Source organism: Onthophagus taurus, chromosome 8 (genome assembly GCF_036711975.1).
Source record: "Onthophagus taurus isolate NC chromosome 8, IU_Otau_3.0, whole genome shotgun sequence".
In the NCBI taxonomy this organism is placed as follows: Eukaryota; Metazoa; Arthropoda; class Insecta; order Coleoptera; family Scarabaeidae; genus Onthophagus; species Onthophagus taurus.
This window is the reverse complement of record NC_091973.1, coordinates 2,557,899-2,584,725: the sequence shown is the minus strand read 5'-3', so window position 1 is coordinate 2,584,725 and position 26,827 is coordinate 2,557,899. Positions and strand designations below refer to the sequence as shown.

The 26,827-nt window shown below is 35.1% G+C and overlaps 3 protein-coding genes across 6 annotated transcripts; 2 read left to right on the top strand and 1 right to left on the bottom strand.

Moving 5' to 3' along the window:
* Positions 1-690: 690 nt before the first annotated feature.
* On the bottom strand, positions 691-2,275 carry LOC111425535 (uncharacterized). Its single transcript, XM_023059627.2, has 2 exons — positions 2,012-2,275; positions 691-1,950 (listed from the first exon to the last, which is right to left on the bottom strand). The coding sequence occupies exons 1-2, from the start codon at positions 2,173-2,175 to the stop codon at positions 714-716; spliced, it is 1,401 nt and encodes a 466-aa protein (XP_022915395.2). The 5' UTR covers positions 2,176-2,275; the 3' UTR covers positions 691-713.
* Positions 2,276-2,726: 451 nt separating this feature from the next.
* Positions 2,727-8,622, top strand: LOC111425255 (synaptojanin). Its single transcript, XM_023059175.2, has 12 exons — positions 2,727-2,944; positions 3,010-3,236; positions 3,286-3,410; positions 4,805-5,114; positions 5,163-5,336; positions 5,390-5,556; positions 5,606-5,687; positions 5,738-6,047; positions 6,101-6,574; positions 6,639-6,784; positions 6,838-7,758; positions 7,813-8,622. The coding sequence occupies exons 1-12, from the start codon at positions 2,818-2,820 to the stop codon at positions 8,065-8,067; spliced, it is 3,318 nt and encodes a 1,105-aa protein (XP_022914943.1). The 5' UTR covers positions 2,727-2,817; the 3' UTR covers positions 8,068-8,622.
* Positions 8,623-13,034: 4,412 nt separating this feature from the next.
* On the top strand, positions 13,035-25,001 carry LOC111425220 (fibroblast growth factor receptor homolog 1-like). 4 transcript variants are annotated; one of them, XM_023059117.2, is made up of 12 exons: positions 13,035-13,230; positions 20,463-20,587; positions 20,642-20,941; positions 21,314-21,459; positions 21,517-22,036; positions 22,088-22,429; positions 22,492-22,676; positions 23,205-23,334; positions 23,388-23,505; positions 23,630-23,976; positions 24,035-24,339; positions 24,393-25,001. In XM_023059117.2, the coding sequence occupies exons 2-12, from the start codon at positions 20,485-20,487 to the stop codon at positions 24,918-24,920; spliced, it is 3,024 nt and encodes a 1,007-aa protein (XP_022914885.2). In that variant the 5' UTR covers positions 13,035-13,230; positions 20,463-20,484; the 3' UTR covers positions 24,921-25,001. The 4 variants fall into 4 exon arrangements, with proteins under 4 accessions (XP_022914885.2, XP_022914884.2, XP_022914882.2 ...); XM_023059116.2 differs by lacking the exons at positions 21,314-21,459; positions 22,492-22,676 and adding exons at positions 21,004-21,182; positions 22,845-23,017; XM_023059114.2 differs by lacking the exon at positions 21,314-21,459 and adding an exon at positions 21,004-21,182.
* Positions 25,002-26,827: the final 1,826 nt, after the last annotated feature.

Below are 26,827 nucleotides of genomic sequence, written 5' to 3'. Positions count from 1 at the left end.
CGGTTATTAAGATTAACTAGAAATTAAATTAGGTCAATTAAAAATTTTTATTTAAACAATTTTTAAATGTCTAAAAAAAATAACTACTAAAGCTAGATCCTACTAAGATCTTTAAACCAGAAGACTATCTCACAGATTTCCTAATTTTCATGGCTGGAGTTGGGTTGGGTAGGATTTCATGACTGTTAATTATTAATCCTGTTAATAAGGAGGGAGTAGAGTTGGGTTGGTTTGTTATTATTATTATAATTTCCTTTTTAAGCCGTCCTCTAATTCAAAACTCTATTAAAGCCCTTGTGGTAACTGCCAAAAACTCCATTTATCAAATATCAAGTCAGCTATCAAATTTAGGATTAATGCAATCCATGTAAATTTTGTCCATATCAATATGCTAGTCAAAATATCATCTGCCATAACTAAATTCTTAATATCTACATGAACAAGTAGTCCATACATGAATATTTTTATTCTGCCACACACTGGTACACTTCAAAACGTGCTTCGGCAATCAATTGATGAAATTTTCAATTTGACCAAACGCACAAATAATTCAATCTTCCATACATATTACAAAAATAAGAGAAGCCAATAAAAAGAAACTAAGAAGATGTCAATAAGATGGCATAAAAGATATAATTTTATAAAATACATACTAAAAAAAAAAAGACAAAAATTTTTATTAAAAAAAAATTTATTAATCAATTTACTTAAAATTACATATACTTTTGTGTGGCATTATTAATAGCATTAGTAACATTATGAGTGATTTCATCAATTTTCATATCCCTCCCACTTCGTCCTTTACCTAAATCGTGCAAATCGTGTATAAAATTGACTTTATGTCTGGCGATCGATTTCAAAATTAAAACGGTAATGTATAAAATGAAATAAGCGCTAAAATACAACGGAATGTACCACAGTTTTCTTCCCAAATAATAATAACTGTAATGTCCTTTGTTAACACGTTCTTCGGGCATTTCCGTGGTTGTTGTTACCTCGTGGTAGACGTGGTGGTCGTGGTAATCGTGATCGTGATATTGAAAGTGATGGCCTTTAGGGTCGTGATCGACGTATTCCGGAATTTTTGCGGGGTAATTGTATGATGTTGGTGGTGAATCGACGATATGTTCATGATGGTGATCAAAACTTGTTGAGGGTGGCGAATATTCTTGATAATGGCCATGAACTGATTCTGGGGGTTTTACAGTAGCTACGATTTGTGGCCCTTGATCGCTGTATCCAGAAAAATCATGACTTGGCTTCTCATCTTGCGGCATGTATGAATCAACTTCCATCGGTTTTTGAGGTGGATGATACATATCAGAATCTTTCGGTGGGTGATCTAATTCTTGTGGGGCGTAAGGATATCCAGGATATTCGTTTTTTGTTGGTGATGGAGGCATTGATGGTGGAGGTGGAGGGTTGTTAGCTGGTAAATATTGAGTTTCCGGTTTATCATCAGGTTTTGGGTTATAAGAATCATAAGGAGATTCATATAAATTTCCTGGTGGTTTTTGAGAGTCTGAATCATCCGAATTTGTGGGTTTCGATGGGTTATAAGAATCGTAAGGTGAATCATAAATGCTTGGAGAATTTCCTGGAGATGGTGGCCCAGAATTGTAAATTGGATTTGAATCCAAATCTGAATTTGGGTTTGAATCCGGAATTGAATCAGGTTGAGGAGAGTCTAAATTAGTTGGAACGGGTGGACTTGCAGCTGGTTTGAATGGAGATCCATAAACCACAGCTGGTTTTTGCTCGGGTTTTGGGTCATTTGAACTTGAGGGGACGTTGAGATACTGGAAATAAGGTCTGGGGTTGTATCGTTCTTGTACTTCACCTTTACCGGGTAAATCTTCGTTGTGATCTTCTCCAACTCTCGAAGAACTTGGGTTGAAGTAAGTGATTTTACTCCTTAAGTTTTGGCCGGATGATATTTTGGCGTTTGAACTATAAGAAATCAATACAAGTAAATAAAAAATTAATTAACTTTATGTTAAAGTAGATTAACCTTTGAGAATATAAAGATAATCCACTGCTACGTGCTTCGTTTGCACCCGAAGATGTTTTTACACCAAAATTAGAAACTTTAGCGTATCCACTCGGGGTGTCTTCAGGTAAACTTTTCGCGTAGACTACACTTAAAATAAATAAATAAACCTCAAAGCGATACATTGTCCAGGAGACGTTCACTGAGCCGGAGGTTTAAACGATTGTGGAATTGGCTTTGTGAATCTTTACACGGTTACACGAAGTGATAATTATCTCGTGTGATCGTTACGGTTATACAAAACATTTCGTCAAATATGCTCCACATTTAAGAACCGTTCGCGCCTGTTATGTCAATATGTGTAATGGTATTTGATAACAATATAAATTGATACTAATTTTTCTATTAAAACCTTGACCCTGATTTTCGTGCATTGTTTCTTAGTTCCGTTAAAATTATTGTGTGAAATTAAGAAATTTTTTATGTATTTTTTTAATAATTTAAATTAATTTTTTATTAATAGGCAACCTATTTAACACTCTAATGGTTCTTAATAAATCGAATAGATGTCACTACCTAGTTATTGAGGAAGATTAATTAAATTGAATGATAATTTTTGTTATTTAGTTATTTAAAAATGTTAAGGGGTTAATGTAGAAATAAAATTTAATAATTATATTAATATTTTGATTGTATTTTTAATAAGGGGTGGAAATCGATCTAACAAGTAGTTTGGTGGGGGTATCTGTCAAGTGCTGTCAAAAGTTGAATACACAGAATATAAAAAAAATTCGTTAAATGCAATAACAAAATAATTATTTAATACGATGGCGATGTACAAAGGTTTTCGGGTCCTGGAAAAATCGCAGCCTCCAAATCCTCACAGCGTTTTATTAGAATACAGGGGAAAAGAGAATACTTTACTTTTTGAGAGTCAAGCGGTTGCCGTTTTATGTAGGTTATTAAAAAAATAGTACATTTAATAAATTAATAATATTATACTTTTGCAATTTTTGTAGCTGTTCAAGAAACCGAAGCCGTACGAAAGCAATACACCAAGATATTAGATGCTTATGGTTGTTTAGGAGTATTACAGTTAAATGCAGGAGAAAATACTGTACTTTATCTTGTTATGATCACCGGCTGTTTTTCTGTTGGAAAAGTTGGTGACTCTGAAATATTTAGGATTACACAAACTCAATTTATTCCTTTACATTATCAACAAAACGAAGACAGAATCATAGAGGTAGTCCAAAGAATTCATCAAATCCTTTTCTAACTTCATATATTTGTAGGTCAGGAAATTATTAAACTCTGGAACATTCTATTTTTCATGGAATGTAGGTGGAACACCTTTAGATCTTACATTATGTGCTCAAAGGAGGCAGAAAACAACACAAACAGATCATCGTTTCTTTTGGTATAGAATATTAACATACAGGTGTTTCTAAATCTTTCACATTAATTTAGAAACACCTGTATTATATATACAGTAGTAGTAAAACCTTGATATAACAGACTTTAGATATAATGGATAAAATATTTTTAAGTATTTAATATATCAGGATATAAACACTTTACCAAAGAAGTAGAGTCATGGATATAATATCAGGGTATTCCCTGAGATGTCTATTATACAGACTGTCCCATATCTTCCACATCAGACCATTATATGGTTGGATGCATTATTCTGAAGCGATTTTTGTAATAAAAGTTTTTCGAAATGTTTATAATAACCTCACTTGCATTGTTTAAAGTCGTTCAATAGCGATTTAATTACTTAGTCGTCTTCGGTGTCCCATTCTACATCTTTTATATCCCATATGTCCCATATCTAACATTAATAGTTTGGGAGGTAATAGGGTTTTTTGAAAAATGCACACATATATGGATATTTAGCTTCTTTATTTAGCCTTCTCAATGAGTTCTTGTCAAAGACTCACTTGTTTAGGTCACTTGATGCATGTGAGCTAATAATTATCTGTTAGGTCCCTTAATATTAGTACTAAAAAGAGTTAAAATCGATAACAATAATGAAAATAATATTTACACAAATCAAGAAATTCTTAATTTATTTTTTAAGCGCGACAAAGTTCGTAGTATCATTCCCAGATCTTCTTTGGCAGCTCGAATTGAGGCTTTTTTGTACATGTGAGCATTTTCAAAAAAACCATAATTATTTTCCAAACTATTAATGTTAGGTATAGGACATATGGAGTATAAAAGATGTAAAATGAGACGCCGAAGACGACTAAGTAATAAAATATGGGGGTTGCCATTTAGAAAAATTAAGTTATGGTACTTCAAAATTTCGAAAAGTTAACGTAAAGTGACCAAACGATCTAGGCAGCCGTTCTCGGCACCAAAACATACTCCATCATGTTGCTTAGGCATGTTCTGAATCCTAAATTGATATCTCAAAAATCGAGTGTTCTCTGATTTTTTGACCAAATGTTTGCTGGAGCAGATTTTTCTAAAAAAATTCGAATAACTCGAGAACGGCTGAATCAAATTGCAGGAAGTAAAGTTATTCATAAGCCTTGAAAACAGACAAATCCAAACTTGTAAAAATATACAGGGTGATCCAGTTAAAAAAATAAAGTAGCGACTTCCGGTATAACCGGAAGTATTAGAAATCTGAAAATATTTTAGTCGAAGAGAACGCAATTGATAATACTTATACATTAAATATATATTTAATATATCTTTCATTGAACTGTTGACTATAACAGACACTCCCTTCCCCATATTAGTCTGTTATATCAAAGTTTTACAATAAATAATTCCTTACTATTTCTAAATAAAATCTTACAGGAATAGAATGTTGTTTGTACATCTTGTTCGATTTGGGGTTGATTGTAAATCATGGTTAGTAAAAGCAATGTGCGGTTCAGTCGAGATAAGAACGGTTTACATCGGTCATCGGAAAGCTTTAGCTGCCGTAATGTCTAGGTTAAGTTGTGAAAGGGCCGGGACAAGATTTAACGTACGGGGTACTAACGATGAAGGGCACGTCGCGAATTTCGTCGAAACGGAACAAGTTATATTTTTAGACAACGAAGTTTCGTCGTATTTACAAACTAGAGGTTCTGTCCCGTTGTTTTGGGAACAACCGGGTGTACAAGTAAGTGCAAAAAATTTTAATAAACGCTCAATAAATACTCTTTTTTAGGTCGGATCTCATAAAGTAAAATTATCAAGGGGTTATGAGGCATCAAAATCGGCCTTTGATAGGCATTTAACGTTAATTAAAGAACGTTATGGAAAACAGGCGATAATTAATTTATTAGGTACTAGTTTAATTGGTAGTAAAGAAGGGGAAGCAACTTTGAGTCAAGAATTTCAAGTACAAACTTTATACGTTTATAGTAATTTTTTATAATTTTATCAATTTCTTAGAGGCATCATTTTGAGTCTGATCACACTGACGTTCCACATGTTGTTTTTGATTACCATCAGGAATGTCGAGGCGGAAATCAAACAAATTTAGTCAAATTAAAAGCGAAGATTGACCCGCAATTAACCGAATTCGGGTTTTATCATGCTGAAAACAATACAGTTTTCCAGTACGTATTTGTGGCGTAATTTCAAGCTTTTTAATCTTATTTATTTTAGTTCTCAAATCGGTACTTTAAGAACAAATTGTTTGGATTGTCTTGATAGAACGAATTGTGTACAAACTTTTATTGGGTTGGAGGTAATTAATTATAATTTTATTATTTCAAAAAATAATCTTTGTAATTTAAGATTTTGGGTAAACAATTACAAGTAATGCAGCTGGTGGATAAAAAGCAAATTATTTCTCGTTTTGAGGAAGTATTTAAACAAATGTGGATCAATAATGGAAATGAGATAAGTAAAATATATGCAGGAACTGGAGCTATACAGGGTGGATCAAAATTAATGGATGGGGCGAGATCCGCAGCGCGAACTATACAAAATAATTTATTGGATAATTCTAAACAAGAAGCAATTGATGTTTTATTAGTTGGATCTACACTTAGTACTGAATTAGCTGATAGAGCAAGGACTTTACTTCCATATAATACATTACACGGTAAATAATATTAAGTAAAGTAGAAAAATACATTAAAAATTTATTTTATTCAGCTCCACCACATGTTTTACGCGAGATGTGTAACCGTTACATAGAATATACAACTCCGATGCAAATTCGTGTCGCTGTAGGAACATATAACGTTAATGGGGGAAAACATTTCCGTAGTTTAGTGTTTCGGGATTTGTCGCTATCCGATTGGTTGTTAGATAACAATCAATTAAACAACTTGGTTGATGTTTCGCACAATAGCGACGACGCAAATCTTCCCGTTGATATCTACGCGATCGGTTTTGAAGAAATCGTGGATCTCAACGCTGCGAATATCGTCGCTGCTAGCTCGGAAAATGCGAAATCGTGGATGGAGGAGTTGCAGAAAGTTTTATCGAGGGATCGACCGTACGTTTTGGTTTCATATCAACAGTTAGTTGGGGTTTGTTTGTATTTATTTGTACGACCTGAACATGCACCTTATATCCGTGATGTAGCTGTTGATTCTGTTAAAACTGGTTTAGGTGGACATACAGGTAAATCTAAAAAATATTTAATTTTTTAGATTTACCTTCAAAATTATTTTTTAATTTTATTTAGGTAATAAAGGTGCTGCTGCGATCCGCATGGTATTTCATGCAACATCGCTGTGTTTTGTTTGTGCTCATTTCGCCGCTGGCCAATCGCAAGTGAATGAAAGAAATGAAGATTACGCCGAAATAACACGAAAAGTGACATTTCCAATGGTGAGATACGCAAAACATAATCATAGTGTAAACATTTTTAACTTCATTTCCAGGGTAGAACGTTAAATTCACACGAATACCTCTTCTGGTGTGGTGATTTTAATTATAGAGTGGATTTGGATAAAGATGAGATGAAAGATTTGTTAAAACAAGGCGATGTAGAAAGTGTGCTTCAATTTGATCAGTTGAAAAAGCAACAAGAATGCGGGAAAGTGTTTAAAAATTTTATAGAGGGTGAAATAACGTTTCCGCCTACTTACAAATATGATTTATTTAGTGACGATTATGATACCAGTGAAAAATGTCGAGCGCCAGCTTGGACGGATCGTGTACTTTGGAAACGACGCCCTCTATATCCCGATAATTCCCCTGATGATGATCATAATTCTGGTAAATTAGTACATTACGGCCGGGCGGAATTGAAACAAAGCGATCATCGACCAGTTATAGCCATAGTAGATATTGATATAAGAAAAGTTGATATTGAACGTAGGCAAAATGTATTTTATCAAGTAATCGCCGATTTAGGACCACCGGATGGTACAATAATAGTCCAATGTGAAGACAAAAATGTCAACGAAGACACCACAATTTTCGACGACAATCTCACCCACACGTTACTTCAAGAATTATCTCAAATCGGTGACGTCATCTTAGTTAGATTCGTTGTGGACACGATGTGGGTTACTTTCCGAGATGGACAATGCGCGCTGACCGCAGCTGCAAAGAAATTTGTGCGCGTTTTAGATTGTGATCTTACTTTATCCTTGAAAACGCCGAATTGGGTCGAACAAGCCAAAGAAGAAATTGGATTATGTTCGAGCAACACCGTTCCTTTACACATATCAACCCCCGAATATAATTGTCTTGGTATACCCGAAGTTAAATCAAGTGGTGGGAGAACTGGACCACCTTCAAGACCTCCACCACCTAGTGTTAAATCACCAGCTGCACCAAAAAAACTTTTACCAAGGGTGAGAAATTAAATTAATTAATTAAATTAAAGTAATAATACTAAATTTTTTTAGGCTGGAGTAATAAGTATTCCAAATGCGACAAAACCAGTAACGATACCAGATTTTCCCGCTCCAATATTAACACAAGAAGAGACGGGAATTTATGAAGAGATAAGTGATGATGTGGTAAGTTGTCCGGAGCCGCAGGGACCGCCTCCGCCGCCCCCAAGACCGGAACCGACCCTACCTCCATTGCCACAACGAGGTCCACCTCCGGTACCGGCACGATCAGCTCCGCCTCCACCGTTACCGGCTCGACCTCGTTAAAAAATTTAAAAAAAAAGATGATAGCCAATTAGTATTATTATTATAATAATTATTTTATGTTGAGGTAAGTATGCTTTTTGCGGCCATTAAAAGAAATGACCAATAAAAGTTTACTTATACAAAAAAAATCATGTACAGGTGTTTTAAAAGATTAAGTTAAATTTAAATGTTACATTTTTAAACTTTCAAAACACATTGTATATTATTTTGAGATGCATTCCTTTCATTTTCCTATCGTTTACTCTTGCCTAGTCAATGCTGAATAAAGTTCATATCACGAAATAGGTGCGATGTAATATCCTTACTTATGTGAAAACGAACTGTAACTGTGTATTTTATTATTATTAGTTATAAAAGTGGCAACGTTTTTCTGTATGCGCATTGTCAAAAACAACCGTAGGATTCATAACGAAATAACGATAATGAATTAAAAATTTAAAGTTATAAAACGCTGTTAATGGATAGACGTTAGAGTTATTTTTTAAAAATATCTCAGAGTAATCAGATAAAATATTGTTGGCTGTTTATGAAATATAACTTGCTTGGTTATGAAAATCTCAAAATTAATTTCCTCATTTATATCTTACATCCTAAAGATTATCCAAAATTAATTTTCATTTTAACTTCGGAAGAAGTTAAGGTGTGCCATCTACTTTTCAACCTACGCAATCAATTCCCACTCCTAAATTTAATTTGTAAACTTAAGGATAGATGGCGAGATGAGAATTGTTCATTTGAATTCGGGGTTGATTTAGGAATAAGATCCTCAATAATAAGATGACTCAAAGTTACCAAAGCTAATAAATATTTAATATGTTGCAGTTTCTTGGAAAATGTGTTTATTTGTTCCCTTGTTATCCCACATCCAAAAACGCTTTTGAACATACGAAAACACTTAACTTTTCAACGCAAGGATAATCAAACCCAAAAATAAATTTTTGCAACAAAACAACGACTTAAATGGAATCATACGTACTAAAACGAATAACAATGTGTAATTATTTTTGGCGATGTACAATGTTAAATACGTGTACAAAATCGTGTCAAGGATTACATAATTATAATTTCATTAAGAATATTAACTTGAATAATTTAAAAATAGTCAATACTATAAGGTTGGATTTGTACTGACGTTTGCGGGAGTTTATTTGGCAGACATGAAACATAAATCTGCCTTCAAACTGGGCGATATTGCACATATTCGCGGGAGGGAGATGTTTGTTTAGTCTTGAACATCAATATTTACGCACGGCGAATGGCCAAGGAACAAAACTGCGCTCGGCAGCTAGCGTATCGGATTGTATATTTTGCGATCCAATACGCCCGAGCGAAACGACAACACAAAGAAAATGATTTTGAGGCGTGTGGAAAAACGCTAAGGCGATCGTTTTCGAACAGTTTTGTTTGGTTACTTCTACTTCTTCCGCTTTGTTTCTTTTTGTTATTTACTTCTTTAACCACATTCGAATCGCGTATCATTCACTCTTTCGGCATATGAATATATGCTTTACGTGAGATTTCTGCTTATGCAAATTATTTATGACGGAAATGAATTATTAATTTATAAATGTACTCGATTTACGTTTGTTTGCACGAGTAAAATGATAGTCAGTTTTAGTCACTGAATTGATCATGATTAATTCATTTTAACTTGAATATGTAAAATTATTTCGCTAATTTCGAATAACTCAAATAACTTCAATCATATTTATATTTGTGGATTAAATTACACTGGTCTACATCTACAATGGTTTTGTTGCTTTAGATATAAGATTGATTTTGGATATATTTAGTTTCATAAATATATTCGTATTCTGGGCACTTGGAAACATAAAAATTTGCAAAGATATTCAGGGCATAAAAAAAATTTTTGTTGTAGAGCTGAGTTATTTTAGACATTGAAATGCAAAAAAAAGTTTTTTTTTAATGTATCATCTTAACGACTGAGGTAACAAACCGAACGTTAGGGTTCCAACGTTTAAATATAAAGAGAAACACCTGCGTCGGAGACGTACAGACGACGTCGTCGTGAGCCCGAAAACAAGGCACGCGCTGATACTTCCGTTTCCTGCGTAGGCAAAGCTCCGTAGAGTTTCGAGATCGAAACGAGAAGAAAAGGGATGAAGAACGACTCGTTATTTCGGTTGCGGGTGATTTTTCACCCCTTTTTTTTCTTCTTTCTGTCTGTCTATACATACCGGTTCTTTTCCTTCGTTCGGATACTTATTTTTTACGTTCAAATGATTGACGTTCCAAACGGCATAGGTAGAGGGCTTATTTTCGATTCAAACATCTGTTTGTATTTACTAAGAAAATAGAGGAAATTTTTTAGGACTTCCTGAGAATTTTATTTAAAAAAAATTTATTAAAAACAATTTTGATTATTTGTAAAATATTAATACATTTTTATTTTTTAGAAGAATTTGGATTATTTCTCGAATATATTTGATTTCAAGGATATCAATTCGCAGTCTTTAATCGGGATGCATAATTCCGAATCGATGGATTCTTTGATGTAGCCTTTTTTGCATTTGCAACCCTGAGCGTACGTCCTTTTACAACTAGGAATTAATGGAGAACGCACTTCGTTACAATAATCTGGACATTGTTGTACACGCCTGGAATATTTTTGGTTGCTCATGCATTTAGGTATTCGCATATTATTCGCTAAATAATATTAAAAAAATTTATTTTAATTTTAGGAAATAAGAAATATATCTCGAGTTCGAAATGAAGGATTTTGGTGAATGTCAAAATTTGAGGAATTCCATTTCAAACTCAAAATATGAAATTTGGAGTATTGTTTTAAATACTTACTACAAATTGCATAAACCACAATAACTGTACACACAATTTTAATCATTTTCAATACAAATGATTCAAAAATTAAAATTGAAATGTTCACAAAACAGTATAAGTAGGCCTTTTATACATGATATTGTTGCAAAAGTATGAGCAACCTCATATTTTCATACCTTGTCATGAATTGGGCATTTTTTGTAAATTCTTTTTCTATTAATTCTCACATTTATTATTGTATCGAAATAGTATTTCGAAAAATGATCGATAAAAATGTTGTATTAGGTCTAAATAATAATTCGAATGTCAAACCAAAACGTCAGGCTGTCTTGAATAAGGTGGAAATACTTGGATTTCCTCACAGCCTCCAGACACAACCGGAACTAAAGACGGGGGGAGTGTCAAAAGTTAGTTCGCCCTGTATCAAATTAGTACCCAGGAGTATTTAGGAAGGGATAGCAAAGTGTTGAATTGCAAATTGCGATCTCAAGCTGCCGATGTATCGATCGTTTTGGTAGTTGTTTGAGATTTCTCTTAAAAAAATAAATAAATATAATAAGATTCTTAGAAAATAATTCTAAAATAAGAATGTTATGGGGACGGATAAACTTTGAACGTTAACCAGATCTTAATGTTTAACCGGATATTATTGCGAATTGGCTTAGGTATTTATAGAGCCTCACTTCCTTAACCAATGTATGCAGAAATAATAATGTTATGGATGATGAGCAAAAATGATGGATTAATTTAATAAATCATAATATAATAGAAGCTATTTTTTTTTTGATATTTTCAGCTTACAGTTATGATGAATAATTTTTACATATTTTCATAAATTTTTTAAGCTCAGTCACGGCATACAAAGTTTAATCTTAAACCCTTCACGTTTTGATATCGCATAAAACTATCTTTTCTCCATGACTCACAATAATTTTAGATTAATCTTGCTTTCGCATTAGGTTTAAGCGTCACTTTTTTTCGCATTTTTATTTCGAGGGCTCGACAATTATTCACGGTTTATCACCGGACGTATCGTTCACATGATTTGTGATCATAGTTGTTGTGTGTTCAACGTTGGACTTTCGTGTTAAACAAAATAGCACAGTTTAACGTCTCGTTATATTTACCTACGACCTTGTTTACATGATTATCATTCTTTTTTAATATTTTTATCCAAGTAATTATATGAAAAAGTAATGTTAATATCAGTTTTTGTTGGGAAAACAAATTAAATATTCAATTGAATCTAAACCCTCTATTTATTTTTAGATTAATTCATTGATAATTTACCGCGTAGTCTGTGGTTAACCACAAATTACCTTTCTTATCGCGGGATGTCGTCTTGAAATTCCGTATGAATGGGTCATACATTAGGATTTCATCGTACGGTTGTCTTTCGAAGAAAAGGTATGGTAGACGTAAATCTTTCCAGAGGTAAATTGCGTTTGTTGTTTACGTTTTCTTCATTTTTTATTTTTTTCTTCTATTTTTTAGGTTTTAGGATTAGTGACTTTCAAAAAACTACTAAGATATAAACTAATAAGATTATGGGGGACCAAAATTGTTATTGATTTTCAAAATAAAAAAATTAATCAAGTTGTAAATTTTAAATTATCAAGATATCGATATTTCTAGCCATATTAACTTTTATTTATTTTTTTGTACATATTAACTTAAAGCTTTTTATATTACAGCCGGACCCGCCCAAAGCTGCACTTTGGTAGAATATTTGAAGAGACTTCAGGGACTAGCACAAATACAGGCCAAGGTCTCTATCTCAATTGCAGTTTATCTTGAATACTCTTCATTGTACTGCCTCGATTGCAAGCAACCTCGGCAACATTTTTTGAAGACCAGCACAAATACAAGTCAAGGTCACTTGCGGCCGAGGTTCTACCTCGATTACAGTTTATCTTGAATGGTCTCCATTTTAGGTCCTCGGCCGCAAACGAACAAAGCCACTTTATCTTTACCATTACAGAAACGAGGTTGTAAATTTTATCTTTTTAAAAATTTTTTTTTTAATTATTAATTTTTTATTTTAGGGGTAAGTTAATGTTTAAGTTTAAAATCATGAAGATCTCGTACGAGGGGGGCTTTCGGGTGTTAAAACGCGTCGGTAGCGGTACCGAAGTAGAAATAGACTCCCGACTTAAGACGTATCGCCCACATAAAGCGTGAGCAGCGCTCAAATACTCAGACAGTAGTCGACTTCTCCCGCCGATGGTGTATGTTCGAAATCGCGTCATTTTAACGCATCGTAATTTCGCGGTTAAATTTTAGACAATTTTTGTTTTTCATTTCGGAGTGTGCACAGTTTTTGATCTTTTGGTTATCTTCATTGTTACAAATCATTCGGAATTGGTAAGTTTTGGATTTAGTGTAATTTTGGTTGTGATTAATATTTGTTTTTTGAAATGATTGTGAAGAATTAAATTCTTTTTAAGATATCGTCGCGTATAGGAGTAGCGATCTTAATTAAACTAATTGATCGTAATAGAGTGGTGGTTGGTTGGAAGAGGATTAAAAATGATCGTTTTTTTTTGGGTCGGTTTCGTTTGGTTTTTTTTTCAAAATGGCAGATTTTCGGACGTCGGGACGCCAAACATCAGCCTTTTCGACGTCCGTACGTGGCGCATTGCGAGCCTTCGGTACACATGTGCTTTCTATATTTAATCTCGTTGCAGACTTGTAGGTTTTATGTACCCAGTTTACGATTTCTGGAATGAACCCTACGCTTATATAGACGCACTCTTTACGCAGAAAACATTTTCGCTGCCAAAACGGTTTGTTTGAATCCTTTAATGTTTTCATTACTTCGAAATCTCTAATCATTAAGGATTTATCAAAACAACGCGGATCCAATTTTAGATTTTATTATAAATGTTGAGGAAAAAATGAAATTTTAAAAGCGGTCTGAGATTTTTTTGGGTCAATCGTGTTAGGAAAAGGAAAGATGTTTGAATACTCGTTTGTTAGTTTGTTTAGGTTAACGTGACCAAAAAGTGCCTTTTGTAGGGTAAGGTGAAGTATCGAGAACGAGAGCAGCCTGGTTCTGGTTTTGTTTAAGTTTCTGACCACGATTCGGCCAATAAACGCCAATAGCAAATCTATTTTCAGCTGTAAAAATCGGCCGCACTTAAATTTTTTCCTAGTAGCCAATATTTTCGTGTTCGAAACCAAGTTCGTTATTGAAAATGTTCTGAAAACAATTTCTGATTCAACATTATTTATAGATCCCCTCTTTGAAATACAATCATCACAATAGTTTTAATGTTTATTTTATTTTGTTTCTGAATTGGAATCTTAGTTTTTTTGTGACTGTCGAGTTGTAAAAGGGTTTGAAAAATGGTGTGTTAAAGTAAATAATCGAATGTAGAATGTAAACAGAAAATCGGTGGATGGTTAGCGTGAAACCGGACACCATTAGAAAGTCGATCCACTGGTTGTGAAGAGGGCGAGTTGTTAAAATTTCTTAAGACGGTCCTTGAAGGAGAGACGCTCCACCGGATATCATATTTAACAAGCAATTCAAACCGAAACCTTATCAACATGCTGGCCAGCAATTACTCATTTCGTATGCGACTCGTCTCGCTTGCCAGAGGAGAGTATTTTATGCATAGAGAAAAACAATGGTACTCGTACAAATACGTGACTACGCCTCTGCTTTCGTCTCTTTATTGTTAGATTAATCCGTCCGTTTTAATCTGTTTCTAGTAATCAAACTTCTCACCGCCACCCGGTAGGCTAATTTAATTTTATTTTTATTTTCTCTGAGGGTTTTGAACAAAACTACTTCTTTGTTTCTTCTTTCTTAACTTATCACGGTTACACCGACTTCCGGTTACACCGGATGCGAACACTCCCGGAATTTTAATCACTTTAAATCATTCCTACATCAACCCAAGTTATAAAACTACTTCATCAGGTTCACTTTAATTTTAGTGAAATTAACAAATTTCTTTGTAAGAATTGTTATCTTTATTATTCATTGGTATCAATGTCTGTGTTAAATATTCATATAAATTAGAATCATAATTGATTTCAATAACGCATTTAACCCGAAACTCGCGAAATTGATTCGACCATCCAGCCAACACTGTATGCACCGATCGACGCACAAATTTAATTAAGGTGTGCAATAATTATATTGTTTTGAGCAATATTCATCGTCCTGACCGTCGAAAATTGCGTAGGCCCGGTAATGCATAAACGGGAATCAATCAATTTCATACGAATTTTCTTTTCTAACTCAATTTCCATATACCAAATTGACCTAATTAGAATTCTATATGCGATCAATTGAAATACAGAATTTAATTACAACTAAATTAGTAAATATTTAAAAAGAGTTTCTGATTGTTTGGTACATAAAGCGTTGACCATGAGGTTTTGGTCTATAAGCGGACCGTCCATAGGTGGTCCTTAACAATGAGCTATAAAAGAAGCACCGACTGCACTTAAATTGACCCCCATAACGGCACGTCTGGTGTATTATTAGTTAGAATTTATAGTATTTCGTTTCGAGGATTTTTATCGTGAGAGAATAAAAATTCGTTTGTTGGGGGGAGGGTCGTAAAACGCTTCGAAATGTTCTCTCGGACCGTTTGAAAAAAATGTATCTACTGGGCACGGTTCGAGAGAAACAAAAGCCGAAGCCGATGCTGCGTTTATTCGTGTTTTTAAGCGGTATTCTAATTATAGACATCATATTTTAAAGGCAGGAAATAAGGGTTTATGATATCGGATTTTCAAAAACTAAACAAGTTAAATTATAAACTCGCCCGACGATGATCTAAAACACGCTTCCTCTCCGTTAATACCACGTGCTGCAAAAAATATTATTTCATATATATTACTTTGTCGATCAGTCTCCTTTGAAATTAGGAGAATTATAAAGAATTTGCAAACACCTTAATTGAAAATACCATTTAATACCATCAACTTTCATTTTATAGTCAAGGTGACTTGGCTGGTCAGAAATAGGAAAATATAGACACAACGAACATTAAAATTTTACGAACACTTAGAAATTCTTTATGACTGTTACGACTATTACAAATCATTTTAATTATTTAATTTTATCTATTTATTAGAAAAGTTTTAATACAAAAGTTGGTGAAAATTTCATTCTTAACAATGTTGTATCTTCTAAGTCGGCCAAGATTATTTTTTATATCACGAACAATTTTTGGGGCGTTTTTTTGGGAGGTTACTTCCTATATCATGAATAATACTTGGGGCGGGATAATTATTGTTCGTGATATAAGAAACAATCTCGGTCGCTCCAAGTATTGCTTCGAAGTAGACCAAGGTTACTTCCCATATCATGAACAATACTTGGGGCGGCCGACGCCTTCGAAGTCGACCGAGGTTACTTCCCATATTATGAACAATACTTGGGGCGGCCGACGTCTTCGAAGTCGGCCGAGATAATTTAATTCTTATATTTGTTTTGTAGACGTCGGCCGACCCAAGTATTGCTTGTGATATAGGAAGTAACCTCGGCCGACTTCGAAGACGTCGACCGCCCCAAATATCTTATGATATAGGAAGTAACTTCGAAGACGTCACCGTACTTCAGGCGGCCGACGTCTTCGAAGTCGGCCGAGATTGTTTCTCATACCATGAACAATACTACGGGCGGCCGACATCTTCGAAGTCGGCCGAGATAATTTAATTTCTATATTTGTTTTGTAGACGTCGGCCGCCCCAAGTATTGCTTGTGATATAGGAAGTAACCTCGGCCGACTTCGAAGACGTCGGCCGCCCCAAATATCTTATGATATAGGAAGTAACTTCGAAGACGTCACCGTACTTCAGGCGGCCGACGTCTTCGAAGTCGGCCGAGATTGTTTCTCATACCATGAACAATACTACGGGTGGCCGACATCTTCGAAGTCGGCCGAGATAATTTAATTTCTATATTTGTTTTGTAGACGTCGGCCGCCCCAAGTATTGCTTGTGATATAGGAAGTAACCTCGGCCGACTTCGAAGACGTCGGCCGCCCCAAATATATTGTGATATAGGAAGTAACCTCGAAGACGTCGCCATACTTGGGGCGGCCGACGTCTTCGAAGTCGGCCAAGATAATTTCATTCCTTTGTTTGTTTTGTAGACGTCGGCCGCCCCAAGTATTGTTCGTGATATGAGAAACAATCTTGGACGACTTCGAAGACGTCGGCCGCCCCAAGTATTGCTTGTGATATAGGAAGTAACCTCGGCCGACTTCGAAGACGTCGGCCGCCCCAAGTATTGTTCGTGATATGAGAAATAATCTCGGCCGACTTCGAAGACGTCGGCCGCCCCAAGTATCTTGTGATATAGGAAGTAACCTCGAAAACGTCGTCGTACTTGGGGCGGCCGACGTCTTCGAAGTCGGCCGAGGTTACTTCCTATATCATGAATAATACTTGGGGCGGGATAATTATTGTTCGTGATATAAGAAACAATCTCGGCCGAATCGAAGACGTCGGCCGCTCCAAGTATTGCTTGTGATATAGGAAGTAAGCTCGGCCGCCCCAAGTACGGCGACGTCTTCGAAGTCGACCGAGATAATTTCATTCTTTTATTTGCTTTGTAGACGTCGGCCGCCCCAAGTATTGTTCATGATATAAGAAACAATCTCGGCCGACTTCGAAGACGTCGGCCGCCCCAAGTCTTGCTTGTGATATAGGAAGCAACCTCGGCCGACTTCGAAGACGTCGGCCGCCCCAAGTACGGCGACGCCTTCGAAGTCGACCGAGGTTACTTCCCATATTATGAACAAAACTTGGGGCGGCCGACGTCTTCGAAGTCGGCAGAGATAATTTAATTCCTATATTTGTTTTGTAGACGTCGGCCGCCCCAAGTATTACTTGTGATATAGGAAGTAACCTCGGCCGACTTCGAAGACGTCGGCCGCCCCAAATATCTTGTGATATAGGAAGTAACTTCGAAGACGTCACCGTACTTGAGGCGGCCGACGTCTTCGAAGTCGGCCGAGATTGTTTCTCATATCATGAACAATACTTCGGGCGGCCGACATCTTCGAAGTCGGCCGAGATAATTTAATTCCTATATTTGTTTTGTAGACGTCGGCCGACCCAAGTATTACTTGTGATATAGGAAGTAACCTCGGCCGACTTCGAAGACGTCGGCCGCCCCAAATATCTTATGATATAGGAAGTAACCTCGAAGACGTCGCCATACTTGGGGCGGCCGACGTCTTCGAAGTCGGCCGAGATTGTTTCTTATATCACGAACAATACTTGGGACGGCCGACGTCTTCGAAGTCGGCCGAGGTTACTTCCTATATGATGAATAATACTTGGGACGGCCGACATCTTCGAAGTCGGCCGAGATAATTTCAAAGAGTATTTCTTCCATAAGTTTCAAGCAGGTTATGAGAAAAAATCTCGGCCGCCTTAAGTATTGTTCATGATACTTGGCCGCCCCATGTATCATGAACAATAATCGGAGCATAATACAAAAAACTCTTTTTCACTTTTGCTCTCAGATGCGTAAATTTCAAGAAAAACACGAATGTTTGTAAATCATTTAATTTTTTATCAGCTTAGTAATATATAATTTGACGTTGATATAAAACATGTTCTAAAACTTGTTGAGATTGAAATTCAATCTTCCTTTGTAAATTGAGTAACTCAAAAAAAAAAAAAAGAATGTGATAGTGTTTCATAAGACATAACAAAAAGCAAATAACATAAGTGATACTTCAAGTTTTCTGTTTTAATAAATTCGTCTTGGTATATCTTAGTAATAGTAATCAGTATTAATTTGTGGTGATTTGGTTAATTAACATCAAAAGCACGTTCGTTTATTAAAATGGTTCAATCGTTAAATATCATTAACAGAGAGGACGAAGAGTCCAGTAGGACTCGCGCTGTTTATTTAATAAAACGAGCTCATTATACAATCAAACAAAGCGGCAGCCGCATCAATAAGTTTGTTATTCGCGCTCCATAATGCGCTCAATTGAGTGCATCGCAAGAACAACGTCTTCAACGTCGCCGTCTTAAATCCGACTCTAAACAGAGCGAGATTTTAAGTAACTTCCACAAGTCACGCCTATAATATTCCACGGGCGACATCCAAAAATAAATTTTCAACTGTTAGAAGTCAATGCCACTGCATGTGTGCGGTGCGCAATGGAAAGGACCGCAAAACCAAAAGTAAACCAAAAACAACGAAACGAACCAAGAAACGGACGCGGACTGTTTTGAGATGAATGCACATCGCAAATAATTAATAAATAAAATCGACCTTCAAAATGGCGGTTCGTTCAATTAGTAATGTTCTTTACATCTCGTATATAGATTAAGACACGAGATTAATTTATTAATGATCCATACCGTGACTCATTTATCCTTTATACTACATGAATACAAATTAAATTAAGAATAACAAAAGCAAAATAATTTACAATTCATTAACGATAAATAAATACTAAAATGGTGCTAGACCACTAAAGCTACTACATCTGGCACCTACCGGATACAAACAGATGACGTCACAAGCATCAAGGGATCGGGGTAGTTCTAATAACAAAATTTGACACCCTAAATCTATTAAAATATTATTTATTTTTATATCAAAAAAATTGCGTTTAATAGAAAAAATAAATAACCATAATGTTTAGATTAAAAGTGATGGTTAGTTTTAATAATTCGATCATTTTGATTCTCGGAGTAACATCCGGTTTAGCTGGAAGCGTTAATGCGTAAACCACAGTGAATCAATTCCAAGAAATATATTTTAATATCCGTCGACTACCTTCTGCCCGTTAGAGACTATAGAAACTTGGCAGGTACGGAAAACGAAGAGAGAGACCGCAAAGGGATTTTTGTTTTAAAGACACGTGCAGGCCACATGTGCCCCTCGTTCTTGTCGCCTTCTTCAAGTTGCCATTCCATCGACTACCGTTCTCGCGTGTCCGGAGTTGGTTCTGACGCGTCTAAAACCCATTTAAAACAATTTCCTCACTTAACTCAAAATCCGTTTCACTCGACGTGTTTGTTTGCGTTAAATTTCGCGGGTTTACAAATTCGCAATAGAAATAGACGCTGTTTCCTGGTGGTTTTAAAAGTCCGTACCCGCGCGTTGGTTAAATCCGTCGATAGTCTATTTCCATCGCGATTTCCGGTCCGCGGAATAGATACGGTAGGTTGTCGAGACCAAAAGAGAAACACAAAAACGTGACCCGGGAGTTTTATGTAATGTCTACGACTTGAATTTGAATTACTTCACTAGCGCTCTCTAAGTAGGTGAGACAGATTTAGAAATACCGCTTTTCTACCATTTCCTGTTCAAACGGAAACGATATTTCCAAAATTTTATACTATTTATTTCTAGATTTATCTTAACATTATCATTATTTCTTATTTTTATATAAATTTACAATAACAAATTAAGCTAGACGATAAGATGTTAAATTTTGTAATTTTCAAGATGCCCCCGAAGATGGTGTAACACCGAAATCGGTTAGGCTATAATTTTTTTAACTCCATGATTTAAGCTCCAATTTGAATTGCTTTTTTGTATAAGTCAGCTATAACATATATTGATTTTAGTAAATTATTTTTTTTTATTTTTTTAGATGCTTCCCAAAAAAGAGAAAAATGGCTCTCAGAATAACATTCTTAGTGTCTATTCTTCTTTTTCACACGTCAGCTTCGAATTTTTCAAATGACAATTTAATGGATGATGCGTCTTCCGAGATTGGTAAGAATAAATTTTTAATAGGGTTACATATACTTGAATTTTATTCAAATTTAGATGAGCGCAAAGTTGAATCGGAACATTTTTTGCCATATTTTCCAAAGAAAATGTCGAAAATTCGCGTGTATGTTGAGGGTGATATGGTACGATTGAAATGTAAAGCTGAAGGTTATCCGGTTCCTGATGTAGCGTGGTATAAAAATGATGAAATACCGGTTCGAAATTTAGAGAGGGTTAGATTCACCAAATGGTTTATGGTGATGGAAGATGCGGTGTATCGAGATACTGGGAATTATACGTGTGTAGTCTGCAACGATCTAGGATGCATTAATCACACCTTTGCGTTGACAGTTGTTGGTAAGTGAATGAAGTTAGTTTCCGTATTGGCGTGTTACAAGTTTTTCGGAACCACTACATAGAACGGTTCCCGGCAAAACCAAACATCGTTTCTGGCTACCCGAAAAATGTATCAGCTGTAGTTAACTCTACAGTTGAGTTGGAATGTCCGCAATTATCCGATTCGTTACCATTCATTCATTGGTTTCGTGGACTTCCTCGGACTAACGAAACTATTTATGCCAACAAATTTCTGCCGCAGGTATTTCGTATTAGAAAAGGAAATTTGATGGTGAAGGTTTTTGTAGCGATTAACGTTGGTGTTGGTTTTTCAACATTTATTATCCCAACTTATTTTCAAATCTGTTCCTTTGCACGTCCATGTCTTTTTAGGCCCTCCGTACATAATAGAGAATCCTAGCAACACCACGGTGGCAGTTGGTGACGGTGTTAATCTAACGTGTAAAGTCATATCCGACTTAAACCATAACATTTCCTGGGTGTACAATAATAACAGTGTTAATAATAATGAAAATGAGGTATATAATAGTTATCATCATTTTATTAATTTATTAACGATTTCATTTCTGTAATAGACCGACGAAACATCTCTTGGAATTCTTAGATTGGTTAACGTCACCCATGACCAAGAGGGGTGGTACACATGTTATGCTACTAATTCAGTTGGTCGTGCAATAAAAAGCGCTTACTTAAAAGTAGTCGATGATTACGAATCAATTGCTAATACTCTTTCAAATGTTATCAACGACCCAAAAAATTTGGATTTTATCCCAAACAATCTATTTCGTTTAAAAAGCCTTTCATTGGTGGCAGAAGATCCGAATGAGTATAAACCAAAATTAAATTTTTTGAACAATAAGGCCGAGCAAATCATCCAAGTATCTTTGGGTACTAACCTCACCTTAAACTGCGATGTTAACGAAATGAACTCGACCACAATTACTTGGTACAATAACAAAAACGATTCCATCGAATCATCTGTTAAACAAAAAAAGTTTTCTATCAATGTAAAAATAATGACGATCGAAGATTATGGAAATTACAGTTGTAAAGTTTGTTTAGATGGGCAATGTATTCAAAAAAATTTTAGTATTGGTACGTAAGACTTCGTCATTTTATTAATAGATATTAATTAAAACATTTTAGATCAAGGAACTCAAGATGACGACGAAGAAGATTACACCCCATCGGGGAAGAAAACACCCCATATACCTTATTTTACAAAAAAAATGACCGAAAATGGGCTTAACGTAAAAGTTGCGGGGAATATGGTAACTTTTAAATGTAAAGCTGGAGGTTATCCCGTTCCTAATATAACATGGTACAAGAATGGTGAAACGCCACCGGTACGAAGCTTGGGTGAGATCAAGTACACCACATGGAACATGCAGATGCAAGATTTGATAATTACGGATGCCGGGAAATACATGTGCGAGGCCTGCAACGAGGTGGGATGCATTAACTACACCTACACGTTGACAGTTGTTGGTAAGTGAATGAAATTAGTTTCCGTATTTGCGTGTTATAATTTTTTCGGAACCACTACATAGAACGGTTCCCGGCAAAACCATACATCGTTACTGGCTACCCGAAAAACGTAACAGCTGTAGTTAACTCTACAGTTGAGTTGGAATGTCCGCAATTTTCCGATTTGTTACCATTCATTCAGTGGTTTCGTGGACTTCCTCGGACTAACGAAAACGAAACTATTTATGACGACAAATTTCTACTAAAGGTATTTTTTACGAAAAAAAAAAAAGAAATTTGACGGTGAAGGTTTTATATTGTTCTTTGGTTTCGTGGTGAAGGTTCTTTTGTAGCTATTAACGTTGGTGTTGGTTATTCAACATTTAGTGTCCTAACTATTTTTTCAAATCTGTTCCTTTGCACGTCCACTTTTTAGAGCGTTACCATAACCGTCCGATCATGATAGAGAATCCCAAAAACACCACGGTGGCAGTCGGTGACAGTGTTAATCTAACGTGTAAAATCCTCTCCGATTTAAACCCTAAAATTTACTGGGTCTTCAGTAATAATACAATTCACGATGATAATGAGGGAACGGTTATTACTCAGGTATCACAACTTTGTATTTTTTTAATCGTGCCCGACGTCATCATTGTGAGTATGCAACCAATAACTCGATTTGCGTATTTCAATACGAGTATTGTGATGTTGGTTGCATACTTGCAATGATGACGTCGGGTACGATAATTAATTAATACAGTGTAGTCATTTATTAACAATTTCGTTTTTATAATAGAACGATGAAACATCTCCTGAAATTCTTAAACTGGTTAACGTCACCTATGACCACGAGGGATGGTACACTTGTTATGCTGCTAATACTCTTGGTCATACAACAGGAAGTGCTTATTTAAAAATCGTTGATTGTAAGTATGATTAATTAAACATTTATAAAAAATTAATAATAAATTTTGTTTAGCATTAGATTCAGAAACTCATGGACAACCCTTATTAATCATTATAATGGGAATTGTTGTTTCGATTTTATTCACAGGAGCGTTAGTAATTGTTATTTATGTCATCACTAAATGGAAACAGTAAGTAAATGTTAATAATTGTTTTTTCAACAACAAGATTTAACAAGGTCCATTATATCAAGATTTTACTGCATATATCTATTTTAATAATACTAATATAAATTCTTTTTTTTTTATAAAATAGAGAAAAAATTAAAAAATTAGTTGCTATAGAAACCGCAAGAGCGGCAGTAGTAACTCAATGGACGAAAAAAGTGATAATAGAGAAAAATCATTCAGAAAATGTTTCCGAACCTTTACTAATGCCGATTGTAAAAATTGAGAAACAAAAAACTCAAAACAACAACGCTGTTGATGGAATGATATCGGAATATGAACTCCCGATGGATTCGGATTGGGAAATTCCCAGGGAAAGTTTACATCTAGGTAAAAGTCTTGGGGAGGGAGCTTTCGGGAAAGTCATGAAAGCTGAAGCTATTGATGTCGTTAAAGCTGGAGTGAGCAGCATTGTTGCGGTAAAAATGTTAAAAGGTACATCACATTAATAACAAATAATAAATAGTATTACAAATTAATTTTTTTTTCATAGAGGGTCATACAGATAACGAAATGATGGATTTAGTCTCAGAGATGGAAATGATGAAAATGATTGGAAAACACATTAATATTATAAACCTCTTGGGATGTTGTACTCAAAATGGGCCGTTGTATGTTGTGGTGGAATATGCGCCTTATGGAAATTTAAGGGATTTTCTTCGTCAACATAGACCGTCATCTGGGTATGAACCAGCAATTGGAATGCCAGAAAAGGAAAAGAAAACTCTAACTCAGAAGGATTTAGTTTCTTTTGCTTATCAAGTTGCGAAAGGGATGGAGTATTTAGCTTCGCGGAGGGTTAGTTTTTGGTAAATTGTTTGTTTTTGTTCTAATTTTTTGATTTGTTTTAGTGTATCCATCGCGATTTGGCTGCTAGAAATGTGTTGGTTAGCGAAGATTACATTCTTAAAATCGCCGATTTTGGATTAGCCAGAGACATACATTGCAGCGATTATTACAGAAAAACTACGGATGGAAGATTACCTGTTAAATGGATGGCACCAGAAGCTTTGTTCCATAGAGTTTACACCACACAATCAGACGTTTGGTCTTATGGAATATTATTATGGGAAATTATGACACTGGGAGGTACACCATATCCATCTGTACCGAGTGTAGAAAAGTTATTCCAATTATTAAGGAATGGTCATAGAATGGAAAAACCTCCGTGTTGTTCCCTAGAAATTTACATGTTAATGCGTGAATGTTGGAGTTATAAAACAAATGAGAGGCCGCTGTTTTCGGATTTGGTGGAAGATTTAGATGATATATTAACGATAACGGCGAATGAGGAATATTTGGATTTGGGGTTGCCGCAATTGGATACGCCGCCATCGAGTCAAGAGTCAAGTTGTGACGAATCAAGCCCGCCATTTTAAAAGATCCTAGTCATACTCAACGATTGAATACAAAAAGATGCAGATATAAATATACTATTTAAAAAATGTTATTATTAATTAATTATTAGTAGATTTAAAGTATTATTAAAGGTAAGTTAGGCGTATGTTCGTTGCATTTGTGAGATTAAAATCGACGAGTTGTTACGTTTAAGGTGCTACGTGAAAAGTATTTTGGTTTTACAAATACAAAAAAATATTTTTATACTAGAAAGGATTGATTGCTTTGTGTACATAGCCTAAAATTAATGAATAAGTAACTTAAATGTCAATAACAATTTTGTATTTAACGAGTTTTAATGAGTTAGTTTACAGTTTAAATAGACAGAATCTGAAACATATCTATGTATATTACTAATAAGTAACAGAATAATAGTTTGTTGTTATGGACACCAAAGAAAATTTTCTGCCAGGAATTGTGGAATAAATAAAGAAATTTTCAAAACGTTTCTGTTATTTTATTTCTTCAAAAAAAGAGCAAAAATAGAAAAAAACCTATATAAAACCGAGTTTCACCGCACGGTCGATATAACCAGTGATATACAATTTAGTTTAACTGACAATTGCAGGTTCCAATATTCCATTGTATCCACTGCAATCGTATTACTATTGACTATCGCGTGCGCAATTCTATTTTTGACTTATACATGTTGGCTTGTTACGTAAAATTTTATGTGACAAGTTTAAAAATATCGGTGAGGAAGTCGAAGTCAATTTCTAAGACGTAAGAAAGCAGAAAAATTAAATTTTATTCCGCCGACATTAATTGTGCTAATAGAGAAAAATAAAATATAATGATATATAAAACTAAAACACAACGCGCTTTGTTTTGTGATATTTTTGTAATAACAATATTAAAAACGGCATATTTCACCGAACGGTTGGTATCCTCAAATACATTTCCCGCAATATTTGATAAAATCTACATTGAATATATACATATACAGTTCCCAAAATCGCATTAATGTTCATATTGATTGGGCCGCCAGAGATACGCGTATTGTAACGTTGGCTTTATTTATTCGACGTTGCTCGTTTTGTTGGGATTGCCGACAATTTCGCAAAATGTTTACAAGATCAATTTTGCCATCGACTTCACCGAATAAAATGACATTGTATCCGCTACGCAAGAAATTTTACGAGCAATAAACGTAGACTACCGTACCCTATTATTTTCCACTACATAAATTGAGGCGGCGAATATCATCTTTTTGCCAACCTCCCTCTCACCCCCGTTGGAATTTTGCGGAAACTCATAAACTACCCAAATACGCTTGTTTTAAAGAGATTTCTGAATAATCACTTATGTCTTAATATTCTCTTTATGGTTTACGAAAAATCTTCGTAGAACATGTATTATTGCACATCTAAGTCAAGAAGGTAATTGAGGAGAATTTTTGAAGCTAGTGATAAGTAATAAGACGAATTACAGATCTCTTTATTTATGTGTAATGTCAACTAGATTGTTTAGTGATTGATGCCACAACAGGACACTATTTTGAAAAGAAGATTTAATATATTGTACTAGTGTACTCGAGTCTAGAAAGAGATATTAAAAGTTTTTTGACACCCAATGCGTTATTAAGTTTGCCGAGGCAGCTTGGCTGCCGAGGCAGTGGTTCAAGTATTCATAAAAGAACAAATAATAAAACGCTTTACAATCTAGGTGAATTATTTAAAAGCCGAGGCAGCTATGCTGCCGAGGCAGTGGAGACTACTTCATTGCAAAAAAGACACTAAAATTACTTTTAATAAGAATGCGTTACTTGGAAGCCGAGGTAGTCTGCAACTATGCTTGTAGAGCGTATTCGAGTCTAAAAAGTCATATTAAAAGTTTCTTGACACCCACTGTGTTATTAAGTTTGCCGAGGCAGCTTGGCTGCCGAGGC

What these genes read in the sequence shown, in the direction of transcription:
- LOC111425535 (XM_023059627.2), bottom strand. Translation starts at nt 2,175, where the DNA reads ATGTATCGCTTTGAGGTTTATTTATTTATTTTAAGTGTAGTCTACGCG. An exon ending in TTATCTTTATATTCTCAAAG is followed by an intron (nt 1,951 to 2,011) that starts GTTAATCTACTT and finishes GATTTCTTATAG; the next exon opens with TTCAAACGCCAAAATATCAT.
- LOC111425255 (XM_023059175.2), top strand. Translation starts at nt 2,818, where the DNA reads ATGGCGATGTACAAAGGTTTTCGGGTCCTGGAAAAATCGCAGCCTCCA. An exon ending in ACGAAGACAGAATCATAGAG is followed by an intron (nt 3,237 to 3,285) that starts GTAGTCCAAAGA and finishes ATATATTTGTAG; the next exon opens with GTCAGGAAATTATTAAACTC. An exon ending in ACAGATCATCGTTTCTTTTG is followed by an intron (nt 3,411 to 4,804) that starts GTATAGAATATT and finishes AAAATCTTACAG; the next exon opens with GAATAGAATGTTGTTTGTAC.
- LOC111425220 (XM_023059114.2), top strand. Translation starts at nt 20,485, where the DNA reads ATGGCTCTCAGAATAACATTCTTAGTGTCTATTCTTCTTTTTCACACG. An exon ending in CTTTGCGTTGACAGTTGTTG is followed by an intron (nt 20,942 to 21,003) that starts GTAAGTGAATGA and finishes ACCACTACATAG; the next exon opens with AACGGTTCCCGGCAAAACCA. An exon ending in CCAACAAATTTCTGCCGCAG is followed by an intron (nt 21,183 to 21,516) that starts GTATTTCGTATT and finishes TTTCTGTAATAG; the next exon opens with ACCGACGAAACATCTCTTGG.